Genomic DNA, 17,911 nt, shown 5'->3' with positions numbered 1-17,911 from the left:
ATTTAACACACTCTTAAGAAATTGATTAAGATTACTCAATTAAAACAATGCACCCCTCCCCCACCCTCTGAAGTGAGGACAACTCAACGGTTGAGTGAGCGCGGGCTGTTCGAATTCTCTCCAGTACAGAACAGTTCTCTCTCCTCAGCGTCGCAGAATTGGTGCATTACCTCTGTTAAATTCAGGTTTGTGTATGTTTTATTTTATCTATCATTACTGTGCTTTAAATCATTTTACTTAATGCAAAACAACATACAGAGGTGTAATTCAACACCTAAACGAGAGTGCGCCTGTCTTTTCGCGTGATTGAAACGCCTTGCATAAAACACATGACTTTATTCCTAATGATAATGAATATAATTAATTTGGATGATAAAATGTCCTCAAAACTGTGCACTGTTTGTTTATTGGCAGATTATGAAGTCAGTCGCTCACAGTATCTTCCGGCTATGAGTGAAACGCAGGACGGCGGTCTAAAGTTCGAAGTTCACCCGCAGAGCACGAGTCCGTCTCCGGCACGAGAACCAGCGCTGATCCGGTGGAAATTGGATAACAGACTGGTTGATTACACTTGAATTAGGCTACCTGAATGTTTAAATGTTTCATTTTTACTTCTAAAATGTTTGTTAAATGAGTTTAAATGTAGGCAATATTGTATACATGTTAAGACAGTGTAAAATATTCTGTATTGCTGTACTTATCGACAATAAAGGCCAATGTCATGTATACTGGTGGTTGTATGGAATACTTTTTTACAAAGGTTTAAAAAAAAAAAAAAAAATATTACTCATCAATAAAAACAGTTAAAGGTATAGCGGAGGATGTTTTACTTCCTGGTGGGTAACCTATACTATTGGTCCTCCTAATTGTCAATCATTCTGGTGAATCAATCAAACTTTTCAAAAAGTGGAGAGGGCGGGTCTTATCTAAAATTTGGAAAGATCCTCCGCTATACCTTTAATATTACTCATAAATATTGTCTTTTAAATGTTTAAATGTTAAATTATTTCTACTCAATTTTATTTGTTAATGTACCAGATGCAGTTTCTCAGATTAACTTTTTTTTTTTTTACTTGCATTAACTTAATTCATACAGTGTATTTCAATGATTTTTTTTAGTATAAAATATTCACCAAAAAAATTTAGTAAATCATAGTTAAACTTTTTAGAGTGTATAAATTATCACAGAGAATAAAATTAATTACAGAAAATGTGTAGCCTAGAAATCTAGACGCACCCTAGCGGCAGCAAAATGTATTTTGCAGCCAGGGTAGTCTAGCAACTTTCGGAGCTGTAAAACCTAAATTGGGTCAGGCCAATCACATCATGTATAGAGTAGGCGGGGCGGGCTTAACATAATGACGACAGAGTTGCGACGGTTCCCTGCTACTTGAAAACAAAGAATGGCTGCTGCTGCTGGAGAACAGTCTTTCGAATCGGCTTTGGCCGCGACTCTGGAGGACTTGGAGTTAAGTTTTTCTTTGAGAAAAGAGCAAAGAACGGCACTTAAGTCATTCTTAAAAAAGGAAGATGTGTTCGTAGTTTTGCCGGCCAGATTCAAAAGTTGAATCTATCGACTAACGTTAGCTCCGCTGTTGGGAAAACGCTCTGGTTGGTTGAAGCACTGTCCTATTGCGTGCAGAGTGAATTTGAAAGACAGCCGTTTATCCCGCCCCTCGGATTGAGCCGTGTCTATGGTAACATCTTGATGTAGGTCTGGCTTGCCAGGCTAGAAAATGTGTGAAAAATAATACAACATAGAACACAATGCTCCTTTGCTACACCATTTTAATTCAAAAGAAATCAGATCATCTATAGATTTATAAAAAATGTAAATCAAATCAAAACCCTAGACTTTATAAGAGGTGAAAACAACACAGTAACATTCTGTCCAGTCCTTTGTTCAATCTTATTTTTCCTAATTGAATAGATAGCTAATTTAGCTTGACCCAAGACAAAATTTACTAATTGACAATCAATTCGTCTTTTCTGCACATATTTAGCACCCAAAACAAATATCTCCTTGGAAGTTTCATTAAAAGCATCAAAAAGACTACTTAACCCCCTGAGGTCGGCTATCACGCCAGCGCGATAGGCTCGCTTTTTTTCTTATCAGTGCAAGTTTCATACATCAATCGATCCTGTTAAGTGTGTTTTTTTTTGTGTGTGTATACTCACAATAAAAACAAAGTGTTGTGCTTTTTGCCAAATAAAGAAAAATAAACACAAAGCGAGTTCTGCCTTCTCTCTGTCAGTGTAGTCCATTCTGAAACGCGTCCGAAAATGAACTATAACTCAGTGAATACTCAGTCAAACAGGCATACAGACACACAGGCATGAAGCTTGAATTATCTTCTTTTAAATGAAGTAATTTTTATAAAAAACAAATATTCTCAGTTTATGTAATATGTATGAAAAGAAAGAGATGTCAGTCGTTCTCATCTCATTAAGTTTTAATGTGACCCCGCCCACGGAGAGCGCGTGCTATTCAAACGCAAATTATCTGAGGCAATCCATACAGACCTGTGAAACGCCCACATCAGCTGGATAACACACACCGCGAGTTATCAGAGTCATGTACTTTACGACGCTGTGAGGAATAATAAAAATTAAAAAAAATTAACTAATTAATTGCACAATTTCTGTAATTAATTGCAATTAATTGCGCTTCCCCCAAGCTTGTAATCATCAATATTTAAACTTAGAATCACCTAATTAAACAACACAGGAAAAAAAGGGAACAGAAAATAGCCCTATATTAAAATATTAAACATCAATATATTATTCTTTTTCAATAATCAATCAACATAATCAATTTAACAGATTATTATTATTATTATTATTTTATTAATTATTAAAACAAAATATAGTCCTACAAAGCTATTATTACCAGAGCATGTGATCAGAGCAGGTCATTTTACCATTGTTGCCCAGCATGGCTATACCAGCTCAGCAAACAGAAGTCAACAGAGAAATTTCACGTTACTTGAGTGGACTTTACTTTTCCAGTGCTTAGTACATGATTGAAGCCTTTGGGCCGTTAACGACAGAGCCGCCGACACACACACACACACACACACACACACACACACACACACATACACACACACACACACGGAACGGAGAGCTCGCCGCTGCTGGGTCATTAACGACAGAGCGAACCGACACACACACACACAACCCACTCAATATTCAATATCCAACCACTCAATATTCATGATGGTGTTGGATCGTTTACGCCCACCCGCATATTGCCTTTCCAAACAAAAAGTGTCTTACAAAATTTAAATCAATGTATTGTTTTATGTGAATGATTAGGCAGGATGATTTTCACATCATTTTGAAGAAAAAACTCTAGGTGACAAAATGCATTATTCAGAAGTGTTATGGACACATATTTAGTATGTGTTTTGTGGCATTATTTCAGAAACTTTCATTTTTAGTTTTTTCAATAACCATGCATAAACATTATTCTCTCAAAAATACAAACATGTACATACATGTTGCTCACATATTATGGTAGCCCTGTTTGTGCTAAATAGAGTGTATTTATACCTTTGCCATTAATATGTTTATAAGCAACTGAAAAAAGCACAAATGTCAGGGCATGTCAGAACATCTCAAGGACCCCAAAAACACCTTAGACCCCAGAGGGTTAATACATCAAATAAGGGCTTTAATCTAGAGCACTCCATAAATGCATGAAAAACGGTCTCTCTTTTAAAGCAAAAAGGACATTCAGAGCTCACCTCAGGATTTAAAACAGAAATAAAAGCATTGACAACTATTGCTCCATGGAGAACTCTCCATTGTATATCTCCTACTCTCTTCGTTAACGGTGGCTTATACAAAACTCTCCATTCAGGCTTAACATTATCATCCAATTTTAAGAAAGAACGCCATGGCGTATCCACTTTGTCATCTAAAATCTTCTTGTTGAAAACAAAACACAAGCTTTGTACAAGACAAAAACCTGAAACCAAAAAGAAACCTAAACACAAAGACTTCCCAGTTTTTAAAAACAAACCCATACAATCATCTAGTTTGGGAGACAAGTATATAGTCGGAAAAGGGTCTTCAGTATTAGGAGTCTCTACTCCTGTACAATAGTCTGTTAATAATTGTCTCTCTTCATTTGTAAGAGCAGACTGCCACTTTGCCATCAGTTGAGCAACTATACGAGTTGAAAAAATTCCCAAATGAGATGCTGTTTGCTCAATATTCATGAAATTAGGTCCAGCCACATTTAGCAGAAGTCTTAAGGTGGTGATCTTAGATTTGCAAAGGACATCATTTAGTCCAGGAAAACTGCGTTCAACAGCAGAAATATCCAAACGAGCTCCATGTATTATGGGTTCGTTTAACAACCAGAAGATTGATTTCGTACACGGTGTCCTTTGTTGATTAAAAAAAGACTCCATACTTTAAAAAGATTTTGATTAAAAAAAAATTGCATTTTGGAGGCATCCAGTTTTAGGGGGTCTAGCAAAAAGAGAGACTTATTCATCTGTAGGCCTCCCAGACTCCGTAAAATAGCACATGCAGCCACTCTCCAACCAAAGTCGCTTGACCCCGAAAGAAGCCGTAGTATAAACTGTAAACAGAAAGCTGCTGTTCTGCTTTACAAGTTTATCAGTCCCTGTCCACCTTCTTCTTTAGACAAAAATAAAATACTCTTGGTAATCCAGTGTAATTTATCCCAGAAAAAGTCCACCAGTAAGTAATTTCAGTCATCATTTTCACAGGTGGATCTATACATGCCAGCTTATGCCAGAGAGAGGTAATTATTGATAATTAAAGTAACCAACTCAACAAAATGCATCCTATACATATGAGAATAATCAGACACACACACACACACACACACACAAAAGTATTACTTCTTCACAAGTCAGCTTGAACTAAGATGAACTGGATGCTCTAGTCAAATGAACGAAAGATACATTCAAATTAAGTATTTCATGATGAAATATTATCTAAAACTCAAAAGACAATCAAATGTGACTAAAAAAACATGATACAAATACACAACCCAGTTGAGAAGCACTCAGAAAATACGCTGGACATGAAAACGCTCTCGGTTACTAACGTAACCTCGGTTCTCTCTAGATGAGGGAACGAGTGTTGCGTAAGCTAGCTTACGCTACGGGAAAAACCCTTTTCTCGAGAATACTGAAGCCAAAAAATTATCCTTAATTTTGCATTAGTTTAACCCTCTGGGGACCAAAAACGCGCCCGCGCGTTTTGCTAGTTTTTTTTTTTAGCAATGAAAAATAAACACAAAATGCTCTGTTAATTTTGATCTTTCATTTTCGTGTAATACATCAATCGATCCTGTTCAGTTTCTATTTTTTTTCTGTATACTCACAATACAAATAAAGTGTTTTGCTTTTTGACAAATAAAGAAAAACTAACATGATGCTATTTCTGCCTTCTCTCTGTCAGTAAACTCCCATTTGAAACGCGTTCGAAAATTATCTATAACTCCGCGAAAATTCAGTCAAACAGGCAAACAGACCCACGGGCATAAAGCTTGAGATCGCAGCTTTTAAATGAAGTAATTTATATAAAAAACAAATATTATCAGCTTCTGTAATCTGTATAAAAAGAGAGCGACTCCAGTCGAGCTCATTACGAGCCATTCAAAAGTAATTTGACCACGCCCCGGAGAGCGCGTGCTATTCAAACGCAAATTCTGAGAACCATTTCAGTCTGTGAAACGCCCCCACATCAGCTGTAAACAAAGAGGCATAATATAGCCTACCTTATGGAGAAAATTTTCCGTGCTGATATGAGGAGCAGATCCCGCTGAGGAGTGAGGTAGGCTAAGTTATCCTTTCTCAAGTGTTAATGTGGAATAACGTTATGGAATAACGTTGTAGGCTTATGTAAACAAAAAGATGAATCGCGTTTCTATAATATGAATCGCGTTTTCTGTGAGATGAATGAAGGGTACATATTTGTAAAGAGTGTTTAGCCTAAATATGAATCGCGCGTCTGTGTGTGAAAGAATAAACTGCTTTTACAGTTACAGTTACTGCGTTACAGTCAGGCGAAGTATGAAAGACAACATTTTGTTGACTAGATTTGGGTACAGTTTTTACTGTAGAATATACTGTCACATCAAATAAGCTTTTCTGCTCATATATATAAAATACTATTTTGTCAAAAATAAAGTCATAGACTAAGATGTTCCAATGTTGGCTATATTCAAACTAATGAATACATATGATAAAATGTAGGCCTATAATCTTTTTTTTTTTTTTTTTACAAAGAAAGAGTACTTTTTTGCAGAAATATTGCTGAAATTGTAATTATTGTTGTAATTGTAACCTTTTTAATAAAATAGCAAAACATATTTACAAGATAGATGTAAGCAAAATCTTAAATGGTCAATATAAGTCTTCTTCAAAATATATATTTTGTCCTTCCATTGTGGCTCAGTCAGTGTCACACCTGAATGAATGGCTAATTATGCAGAGTCATTATGCAGAGTGGGTGGGACTAAGGTGTAAACTACTCCTCCCCCTCGCATATTGGCTTTCCAAGCAAAACCTGTTTTACACCATTTAAATCAATGTATTTTTTTTTTGTGAACGATAAAGCAAGACTATTTTCACATAATTTTGAAGCTAGAACTGAAAGGGACAACATCCATTAGTCAAAAGTCTTGTGGGCACATATTTTGTATGAGTTTTGTGGTCTTATTTCAGCAACTTTCATTTTTATTTTTTTAAATAACCACGCATAAACATTATTCTCTTAAAAATACAAACATCTACATACATGTTGCTCGCATATTATGGTAGGCCTGTTTGTGCTATATAGAGTGAATTTACACCTTTGCCATTAACATGTTTATAAATAACTGAAAAAAGCACAAATGTCAGAGCATGTCAGAACATCTCAAGGGCCCCAAAAACAGCTTGGTCCCCAGAGGGTTAAAACGCATTGCTGCATAAGCAGACCTAGGCAGAGCGACTCGCGCGCCTATTGGTTGCTCAGCAGCAACTGCTGCAACCTATCCAGGGCCTGCTCGTGACGAAGCACCAATGAGGGCGCGGGCGCCCGTGCGCGTCACGTCCCGCCAGAATGGGCGTGGCTACAGGCTATAAAAGCAGGCCCGTGGGGTTGTTCTCTGGTTTTTCAATCTGAAGCGAACCAGAAGTAGCACAAGCACGGCAGGGTTACGCAACACTCGTTCCCTCATCTAGAGAGAACCGAGGTTACGTTAGTAACCGAGAGCGTTCTCTTACGAGAGTACTCTCGTGTTGCGTAAGCTAGCTTACGCTACGGGAACCCAATGTAAAACGCTGTGCATGCTAGAGAAGGTCCACATGCACGTTCCCAAGGGCATGTGCCCGGGGACAAACGTAAGTGGTAATATCTGGGCCGACGAGGGGTGGGCCCAGGGAGTGATAACCATTCCAGAGTGTGGGAATGGGTGCTTAATACAGTAGAACAGCCAGGTACATCCGTGGGGTGAACTAAGAGTGATAACACTGCCTGTCAGCCACCTGAACCCGAAGGACAGGTGAAAATCGATCACAGACAGGAAGACCTGGTCTGTCGATCTGGAGCCTGTGTATAACACAAACCACACACAGTCTGTGTCGATCTGCAGCGAGAGCGAACAGAGCTAGTATGTTAGACTGACAACAGTTTAGCCTGTAGGGCAGGCACCTCCAGGTTATAAAACCTGATAAATGTAGACGGAGAGGCCCAGCCCGCCGACATACAAATATCATGGAGTGAAACTCCGCGAGACCACGCCCACGACGAGGCCATGCCTCTGGTGGAGTGCGCTCTGACGCCCAGAGGGCAATGAAGGTTCTTAGACCTATAAGCCATAGCGATAGCGTCAACTATCCATCTGGACAGGCTCTGTTTCGATGTGGCTAAGCCCTTAGTGCGGCCACCAAACGAAACGAAGAGCTGCTCTGACTGCCTGAAAGCATCAACCGTTCGACATATATTCTCAGCGCCCTGACAGGGCAGAGAAAATTCACATCGTCCTCACCCTCAGATCTCGGAAGAGCTGACAGTGAAATGATCTGTGATCTGAATGGAGTGGAAAGCACTTTGGGGACATAACCGTGCCTCGGTTTAAGGATGACTTTAGAGTCATTAGGCCCAAACTCCAAGCACGAAGCACTCACAGAGAGCGCGTGAAGGTCACCCACTCGCTTAACTGAAGCGAGAGCCATGAGGAAAGCGGTCTTCAGGGAAAGATACCGCAAATCCACGGACTGAAGGGGTTCGAAGGGTTCGCCCTTCATGGCATCCAGGACCAAGGAGAGGTCCCAGGCTGGAACCAGAGGGGACTGAGGAAGATTTAACCTCCTAGCTCCTCTTAGGAACCTAACAATGAAGTCATCTCTACCCAGTAACCGGCCATGCAAGGGTTTTGTAAACGCAGCAATGGCCGCCACATACACTTTGAGCGTGGAGGGGGACCTGCCCTCGTCCAAAAGCTCTTGCAGAAAGGAGAGAACCTCTGTAACGCTACAGCGCTGTGGGTCTAAGTTTCGGGCCGAGCACCAGCCGGAAAACACTGACCATTTAGAGGCGTAGAGCCTTATCGTAGAGGGTGCTCTAGCCTGAGTAATTGTGTTCAACACTGCCGCTGGGAGGTCAGCGGGTACCCGTTGATGGCCCATGCATGCAGGGCCCATAAGTCGGGGCGCGGGTGCCAGATCGCGCCCCTGGCCTGGGAGAGGAGATCTTTCCTCACCGGAATCGGCCACGGGGCCGTGCTCGTCAGTTGCATCAGTTGTCTCTCGGTGACAGTGAGAGACGCCATATTCCTCCCGATGGCCTGAGCAGCGGACTTGGTGGCTCGTAGCGCTAAGTCGGTCGCGCTCCTGAGGTCAGAAAAATTCTCAGGGTTCGGGTCCGCCTCGTCCATTTTACGGAGAAGGTCGGCCTGATACACCTGAAGCACGGCCATCGTGTGAAGTGCAGACGCGGCTTGACCGGCGACGGTGTAGGCGCGACCGATCAAAGCCGAAGTAGTCCTGCAGGCTTTGGAAGGCAGTGAAGGATGAGACTGCCATCCGGCGGAAGGCGGGCAGAGGTGCGTGGCTACCGGTTCCTCGACCGGAGGAATGCAGAGATAGCCTTTGTCTTTCACACCGTCTACTAGAGAGAGCGTCGAAGAGACAGTAGAGCGCAGCCTGGCAGAAAATGGCGCCTTCCAGCTCTTAGTGAGCTCCTCGTGGAGCTCCGGAAGAAAGGGGGCAGGCCTCGTGTGAGGCGTCGAGCGGCGGCCTGGCAGAAAGCAACCGTCCAGCCTGCTGGGTGCAGGCTCGTCAGGAAGCGACCAATCGAGGCCGAGGTCCATCACGGCCTTCGTAAGCAGGCGAAGAAGCTCGGCGTCGAACGTAGACCGCACACCGCTCGATTCCTGAAGAGAAGGGGCAGGGTCCGGAATGGAGCCCGACCATCCTTCGCAGTCAGAAGCCAGAATAGAGCAGCTGTCCCCTTCTGCGTCATCTCCCCCCGACTCGATATGCACAGCGGGCGGCTGGCCGGCCGTGATAGAGGTGGGGGATGCAGAGAGCGATGCACACGGGGAGAGATCCGGCATGCAAGCGCTCACGGCAGATGCCTCCGGCGTTCTCTGTGAACGGCGCTTTTTACGGCGCGGCCCAGAAGAGAGAAGCGGAAGGGGCGGGATCCACGCTGAAAGATGCTAGGCGAGCCCGCAGGGTCGCCATAGACATCGCTTCACATTCCGGGCAGCCGCCCAGGGAAAGCGCGTGGTCCACGTGTGTGTGTCCCAGGCAGGAAACGCACAGGATGTGGTGGTCCCCGTCGCTGAGATCGGCTCGGCAGGAGCCGCATTTCTTGAAAAGAGGCATTTGAAACAACGCCTCGCTCTTTTGCAAGCGTGTGTAACGTAACACGCGGAAATAGAAAGGATATCGGCGCCGGATAGCGCAGCAGGAACGGCAGAGGAAGCGGCGAGATGGCCGGCTTGAAGCTCGTCCCGCTGAAGGCTCTTCGACGGGGCAGCTTCTCCGGAGAAACAGCGAGGTGAGTGTCCACTTCGCTGAAGAGTTGAAAAATCAGAGAACAACCCCACGGGCCTGCTTTTATAGCCTGTAGCCACGCCCATTCTGGCGGGACGTGACGCGCACGGGCGCCCGCGCCCTCATTGGTGCTTCGTCACGAGCAGGCTCTGGATAGGTTGCAGCAGTTGCTGCTGAGCAACCAATAGGTGCGCGAGTCGCTCTGCCTAGGTCTGCTTATGCAGCAATGCGTTTTAAACTAATGCAAAATTAAGGATAATTTTTTGGCTTCAGTATTCTCGAGAAAAGGGTTTTTCCCGTAGCGTAAGCTAGCTTACGCAACACGAGAGTACTCTCGTAAGAGAACATATCCTTTTCCACAGACAGTGAGGCCCTTAAGTGGTCTATGTCATGCTGTTGACTCATCAAAACAAGAAGCCAAAAGATCAAGACCAAAGTGAGTCAAGTCTGACAATGTTCAAAATGATAAAATCTCAAGATCCATAACCTCTGCCCTCCAACAATCTAACCCTGCAACCAACTGCCAAACTGAAGTGGATAACTGATGGATAAGTAGAACCATATTTTGGCCGTAAGAACAATCCACATCCACGTGTGCATTCCACCTAGGAAATGTAATAGCAATAATTTTCCATTCCACAGCTTTAGAAAATAAATATCATACATCAAAGTTACTGCCCTGTGTTAAGATATTCTCTGCAGTGCGCACTACAATTTCTGAATGCATCAATAAGACAAAAGAAAAAAAAGAAAAGAAAAGACCAGCAACACCAATAAAAGAGATAAAGACAGATAGCGAAAACGAATCGTATGGAAATATATGGGTTTCCAAATTGGTATTAACGGGATAGTTTACCCACAAACTTAAACTATCACTATATTTACTCACTATCATCTTATTTTCATTATGCTCATTAAGATTTTTTTTTTATTATTTTAATATTTTTTTTTATAAATGTAACCCATATGTAACATAGGGCTACTAAAACCATATATGTTGTTTAGAGGTGTAGTTCTATGTTGTCCCACCAGAGAGCGCAATACACTAGAGTGTCATAAACAGACTGTATCAGGATTGGTAGAGAGTGCTACGCGCAGTTTTCATGTCTTGGTAGATCTCTTCCTGAAACGTCCTGAAACCGCGTGTAAGCTGTGAACAATTGCTGGTATGTAATAGGGATGCACGATATTGCATTTTGGCCGATATTCGATATGCCGATATTTTCAAACTAATTTTGTCCGATGCCGATACCGATATATATACACATTTTCCCCCTGATATATTTACACTTTAATTTTACTGAAGAGAAATCCAAGTCTCTCTCCTGTACCTTTACCGTATTACACTCATGTGTTGTAGATAAGGCAATACACAAGACAAACAAAACAACATTTGATTCTACCATAAATGTATAATTTTACAAATGTAGACAGACATTCACCCCTGAAAAATAAGTAAATTATTTCACTTGGAGAATAAATGATATGCCAGTGCCACATTTTATTTTTAAGTTCAGATTTCAAACTTCAGTCCTTAGGAGTAAAATAAATAAAAATAAATTTTCAAATAAAAAATATAGGCTACATCTTCTACTTGAACAGGTCTACCAAATGCTTCCCTGTTTTCGGTGCTGATGCAGTGGTGACGCGTTCATGTAACATAGCCTAAGGGTGGCGCTGCCAATAAAGCAACTAAAAGCTGTCACAAAGAACCGCAAAAGTAATGATTATGAATTTGTCAAATATAGCAAGGAGACATTTTAATTGTTTATTAATAAACAAGTGTTTTCTGTGTCGGCTGCAAAGATGAAGTTGACGATGATTCACGATCTTCGCAGTAGTGAACGCGCCAGAGAGAAATGCACATTTCGGATTACATCGTTTTTTTTCGTTTTGAATTGTTCTGTTTAAAAATATGATTTCAAGTGTTCTGTAGATAATAGATATATTTCTCAGGTCTGTGAGGCAAGTAGGCTATGCTGAGTTTCGTTTCATTTATGAGACTAACTCCAGTTCAATCGCGGGCGCCTCCGTGTCGTGATATCCATTATTTATTAACTGCTTTACTTATTATTTATTAAATCCAGGCAATTGGTTGATGAAACATTGATTAAAATTAAGATACAATTAATACAAAACTAAATTCACTTAGAAAGGCTTTGTGCTTTCTGTTTGAGGTCTCTGTGAAAGTTTTAAAGCAGTCTCTTTTAGTGCCGCTTTCAGAGCGCTCACGTCCGGTCACTGTTTTTCCTCATAAATGCGAACACGAAAAATAAAATAAAATGAATATGTTATGCTCTGTGGAGAGCATAGTAGCTTGGAGAGCTTACATTAGTAAGCTACAGGACATCGTCTTTCAAAATATGACCTGCACGAAAGAGAAAAAAAATACTGCGTCATTGTACCCAGCACTTCTGAAAATGCACTTGCGAATGCGTCTCTGTCCCCAGCACATTTCAAACCAAACTGACGCCCATGCTCGAAATGCCTCCACATGTTGGAAGTTTAAGTTGCTGGCGATCATGCTACATTCACGGTCGTCACGTGCACATAGGAAACACGCTACCCTATCGGCAAGGCTCATCGGGAGAAATATTCATATCGGCCAATGCCGATGATGGTCATTTAAAGCTTTTATCGGCCGATACCGATATTGTGCCGATATCATCGTGCATCCCTAGTATGTAACGCAACATAATAGTGTGAAACTTTGATTATATACACGTATCTACACTGATAAGCTCCTTCATTAGTAGAACATCAACTGTGAGCACGAGAGGAGCAGCCTCGGTCGGGTTGTTGCTGTTTGAAACTCTGGTGAGTTTAAACATTTATTTTGCTAGCCTGTTGTTAACCACAGTGAGCAGAAAAACCACTGTAAAGTTCAGATACTTAACCTAAAAAAAAAAAACCGGGGTTATAAGACTGTTGTCTAATGTTTCAGTGTACTTTGGTGCATATTGTATCATTGTATTTATGCTCTCAAAAGATCGCTAGCTAATCGCTAACCGTTAATCATTAATTGCTAAGTGCCAAGCTAATAGTTTGTATTGTATTAAGGAGGATTTATAGCTTGGTGGAAGTGTTTGAAACTAAAGTGCAATACGTTAATTTTTTTGGTATTAAAACATTCAGTTAATGGAGTTAAATACTAATGACACACTAATGATCTGTAGCCAACTGCAGTGTTTGATTTGGTTTATTACAATGTACATGTTAAATGTGTTAACACTGATAATTTAATTCAATTCATGTTGAAAAGCGTCAATATTAAGATGTGTGTTACCTTAAAAGCAGCTAAGGAAAAAGGATGTTACATTTAAACGTGATGATAAATAATTAATTTGTCAATGTTAAGTAAAAATTGTTGATATGTAGAAGTTCATGATATGTATTTAGTGCTAAAATACCAGTTGCCATTACATGTGGTAATTCATTTTACAGTAAGCAAGGTAGCTATGTCTTTAGACATTGGTCAAACGCTGTAAGATGCAATAATTGGAAGAAATAAGTTAATGAGATCTCATGTTTGAAATGGAGAAATTTTTTGTTATTTTGACTACTACAAGAGAAATAGACGAATCAAAGATGGCGAGCCCAGCCCAGAGTGACGGTGGATGGTCATGAGAACGGTGTGGCCAGCCGTGGGACCAGCCACCGAGGACGTCGGACTAGTTTTGTTCAGACAGGATACAGATAAGAATACACTTACGCTATTAACTCTACCCGGGTAGTAGTAGTGGACTTTATACACACACACAAAAGGACCAGGAACTGAACTCTAAACTCAATTTCATACTCCTCAACTTAAACGAGCACTGAGCTGAAGTGTCAGCTCACACGGACAATTTCTTTTCTTTTATTATTGAAAGAGCTCTATTTTTGTTTATTTTATTTTCATTCTTGGTACATTACAGTACTGTGTTCATCATTGTGTTCCCTGAGGCAATAAAACTGTCGACTGTTCAACTCAATAATAACTATTTTGTGAGTCGCTCAAGGCAGACCACACCCCGGACCTAGGTAGATGTTAGTTGCCCTGTTCTGGTATTGGTTAGCACTAGGGGGCGCTACATAAACTTTTGTTGTATATAAAAACTTGACTTATATAACTGGCAAAATGTTCAGGTTGCTCTTTTCTATTCAACAAAGGTGTATACTGTATCTGTTGAAGACAAAGAGAACCATAAAAAAGTACCGTCATAGTGGTCCATACGATTTTGTGCGCAATATCAAGTCTTCTAAAGTTTTGTTTGAGAAACAAAGCAAAATTTAAGCTGCTATTTGCTGAAAATCATGCCCCTATTGTAGCTCTTAAATTTAACATTTGCACTTAATTCAACTCATCACATCATTATTGGCCACAAGACCTCAAACCTGGCACAGCACATATTGAGGCACTCTCTTTGAATTAGCATTAGAGCAAATTATGACAACATTCTCACTAAAGGAGGCTTATAGATGGCAACAATAGGAAATGAATGTCATCAGAGCAACTTCACTGATTGTCTTATTTTTCCTCATCAGCCAATGCAAACAAACACACAAACACAATCTCACAATCAGATACACACTTAAAAACTGCAAGTTCTAAAACTTGAAAACTAAAAGCGAAAGAAATAAAATCTTGACTGATGTGTCTCACATTACTGTTACCTGAGTCTCTCCTCTTCCTTCTTACGGAGTTGCATGTCCCTCTGAACCACTCTGAGCACATGCTCTGCTTCATCATTGCTCAGACCGGACAGGTCCAGTTTACGTCCCATCACTGCTTCAGAGTCAAGGGTCAAGACGCTGGAACCACAAATGGTTGTCCTTAAATACTTTCAAGCTAAAGCCTGGAGGTGAGGAATAAAAGAGAAATTAAAGTCATTCTGTGTTCTATAGGTCAAAGTTTTCTATACAGTAGATAAGTGGCATCAAATATTTAAAAGCATTTGTTTTCTCAGTTACATCTGTGGAATAATCAGTGTTTGTTACTTTTGGGTGGACAGAAATCCTGATTACAAAGTCTATTTTTGTGATTTCAACTGTTTCATATAATCTCTTTTAAACCGCACATTTAAAAAACACCACAAACAAAGAAAAATACGGTCCGCTTGTATTGCGTCGCTAGACGCATTGGGACCTTACTGAATCATGCAGTGAACTTGCACAAGCCAATGGCTGTGCAGCAGAACTGCACAAACCTATGGCGCTATCTATATAGCTATATATCTACCCATCTATAGAAGTGGGCATTTCGCCGTAGGATCTCAGAATAATTCTCCTTCAGCTATGAAGATCTTCTCCTCGCTGGACTCTGAGACTAGACAGAAGAAGCTTTCTCGCCATCGAACGAGCTTCGCAGCGGAGAAAGATGATTTAGCGACACCCTGCAAGCAAGCTGACAAGCAGGGGTAGCATGGAAGTGTAGAAATTAAAGCTGAAGCTCCAATCTCCACCTGAAAATCCCTAAAAAAAGTTTGTTGGTGCCTCAGCCACTTCCTTTAGAGAAGCTGTCAATCACAACTGTCAATCATGATGTCACATTCCTGTTTTTATAGCATCAAATAACTAAGACCAAACTTATTTAAAAAAAAAAAACGAACACTTAAACTTACATCAGCATGATAAAAACTACCTAAAAGGACAGAAAACATCTTTGTAAAAAAAATGTTTGAAGTGTAATTTGATTGTTTAGTTTGTTCCATTAGACTACATGGAAAGGGTGGGGATTATGACCTATACTGGGACCAACCAATCGATCGAGACACTTGGCTTCACTTTTCACGACTTGTGCGGCACGCCTGCAGTGAGGGGATTCCCTCTGAGCGTGCTGCTTGCCGGGGCCATGCCCACCCCAAGCCACATTCATCAAAGACGGTCGCTCTTACTGCGAGACCAAGAGTCTCGCCTCGCTGCTTTCACGGACCACTTTCTCTAAAGAAAACAGCTCTTCCCCTCGTTCTCCATTGTTCTCTTTCTCTCAAGCATGAGACTAAGAAACAATGGAGTCGCAGGGCTGAGTGAACAAGACTAAGTGAGCTCACGCTGGTCCATTTCCCCGTGTCTCACTCTACCTGCAGCATGGGGATTCCCCAGTGCTGCTCGCACTGCAAGAGCGAGCACAGCGCTGACAGCACATCAGCTGAGTACAGCACTGACTGCTCGGCAGCTGAAAATGACTCTTCTACCCTGTGATCAGGTGACACTCATAAAGCATATTTCTATCCAAAGAGAATCTGATGAGCCCTCCTGGGAACAGTTCTCGATTCGGCCCAAATGCGGGCCAGGCTCACGCTGGAGCGCGCTCTGACAATTCAGCAGCTTGCTGCATCTTTCAGGGTCAGGGCAACTCAACCCGTGCTCGCTGAGAGCAGTGCACGTGCTGGGCAGACTGAACCAAGGGGCAGAAGAATGGACCTCAGAAGAATGGACAATCCATCCCCAGATGGTTCACATGATCTGGAGTATGTTCGGGAGGGCAGAGGTCAACCTCTTCGCCTCAGAAGACAAGTCTCACTGCCCAATATTTTTCTCAAAAGACAAAGATGCGCTGGCCCACAAATGGCCCAGCCTTACTCTATATGCCATTCCCCCGGTAGCGCTGCTTCCTCAGGTCATCAGATGAATCAGGGAGGACAGAAGCAGTGTTTCCCCTACAATGTATTAAGCAGCGGCGCAGCGCCGCCGCTGGATTTTCAGCGCCGCTGCAAAAATCTTCACATGATCAGTAATATCACGACATTCACTTAAAAACACTGAAACATGGCGACCGGCGGCACTGCTAATGCGATGGCTCTGAATCCACTTGTTGACAAGAAAGGATGAAAGAGCCACAAATGGAAATATTTTGATTAGGCTAATGTCACGTTGCCATAAGGGGCCGTTCACATGCAAATATTTCAAATGTGGGCGCGCGGCAAGCGCGCTCATAATAGAAGCGACGCGGCGCGCTCGTTTTCTCTGCGCGCCTCTGTTCATGGTTGCATAGCAATGACAGACGCCACGGGAGAGCGAGCAAGCCTGTGGAAAGGAGAAAGCGGTACGAACTTTTCTACGTTGAAGTCTATGGGGTCGCTGTGTCCATTTTTTTACTGTCTATGGAAAATATGCCGTCCCGCCCCTCCGTGTTCGGCGATCAGGTTTCATTCTCGCGCAGCTTGTTTAGTAACTTTACGTGCGGGTCTTTTCTGCTCCGTGTTTGCGCCGCGCTCTCCGTTCCGTGTGTGTGTGTGTGTGTGTGTCGGCGCACTGCGCTCTCTGCTCAATGTTCCGCTCCTTGTTTTTGCTGCGGGTTCTGCTCTGTGGTTCATGGCCTAAACGCTCCAATCATGTACCGATCACGCACTGGAAAAGCAAAGTCCGCTCAAATAACGTGAAATTTCTCAGTAGTAGACTTCTGTTTGCTGAGCTGGAATAGCCATGCTGGGCAACAATGGTAAAATGACCTGCTCTGATCACATGCTCTGGTAATAATAGCTTTGTATGACTGTAACGTTACTTTATTTTGATAATTAGTCAAAAAATAAATCTGTTAAATCTGAGTATGTTGCATAGAACTGAATGAAGAATAATATATTGATGTTTTTTATTTTAATATAGGGCTATTTTATGTCCAATTTGTGTGGACATTTTTCTTTTTTTCCCCTTTTTTGTGTGTTGTTTAATTTAATTAGTGATGCTACATTTAAATATTGATGATTACAAGTTTGGGGGAAATGCGATTAATTGTGATTAATCACAGCAAATTGTGCGTTTTTAATTATTAAATTTTTTTTAATCGATTCCCAGCCGTAATATATATATAAATTTGTATGTCTCAATGTCCATTTCTATCCACAAAACTTGCCAGAAGTCATGGTTTAAGGGGTTATAAAAAAAAAAAAAAATCT

At 41.6% G+C, this 17,911-nt stretch overlaps 1 protein-coding gene across 2 annotated transcripts in view; it reads right to left on the bottom strand.

Moving 5' to 3' along the window:
- myripb (myosin VIIA and Rab interacting protein b) overlaps window positions 1-17,911 on the bottom strand; it is a 269,944-nt gene that overhangs the window by 241,155 nt on the left and 10,878 nt on the right. For both annotated transcript variants that reach the window (XM_082183983.1, XM_082183985.1), the window contains exon 2: window positions 14,691-14,872. In XM_082183983.1, the coding sequence (XP_082040109.1) occupies window positions 14,691-14,800 (110 nt within the window). In that variant the 5' untranslated portion in view covers window positions 14,801-14,872. The remainder of the gene's footprint in view (window positions 1-14,690; window positions 14,873-17,911) is intronic.

This window comes from Leuciscus leuciscus, assembly GCF_965113295.1.
Source record: "Leuciscus leuciscus genome assembly, chromosome: 11".
Classification (NCBI taxonomy): domain Eukaryota; kingdom Metazoa; phylum Chordata; class Actinopteri; order Cypriniformes; family Leuciscidae; genus Leuciscus; species Leuciscus leuciscus.
Note: the sequence above shows the minus strand (reverse complement) of the source record. Positions and strands in the feature narration are given on the sequence as shown.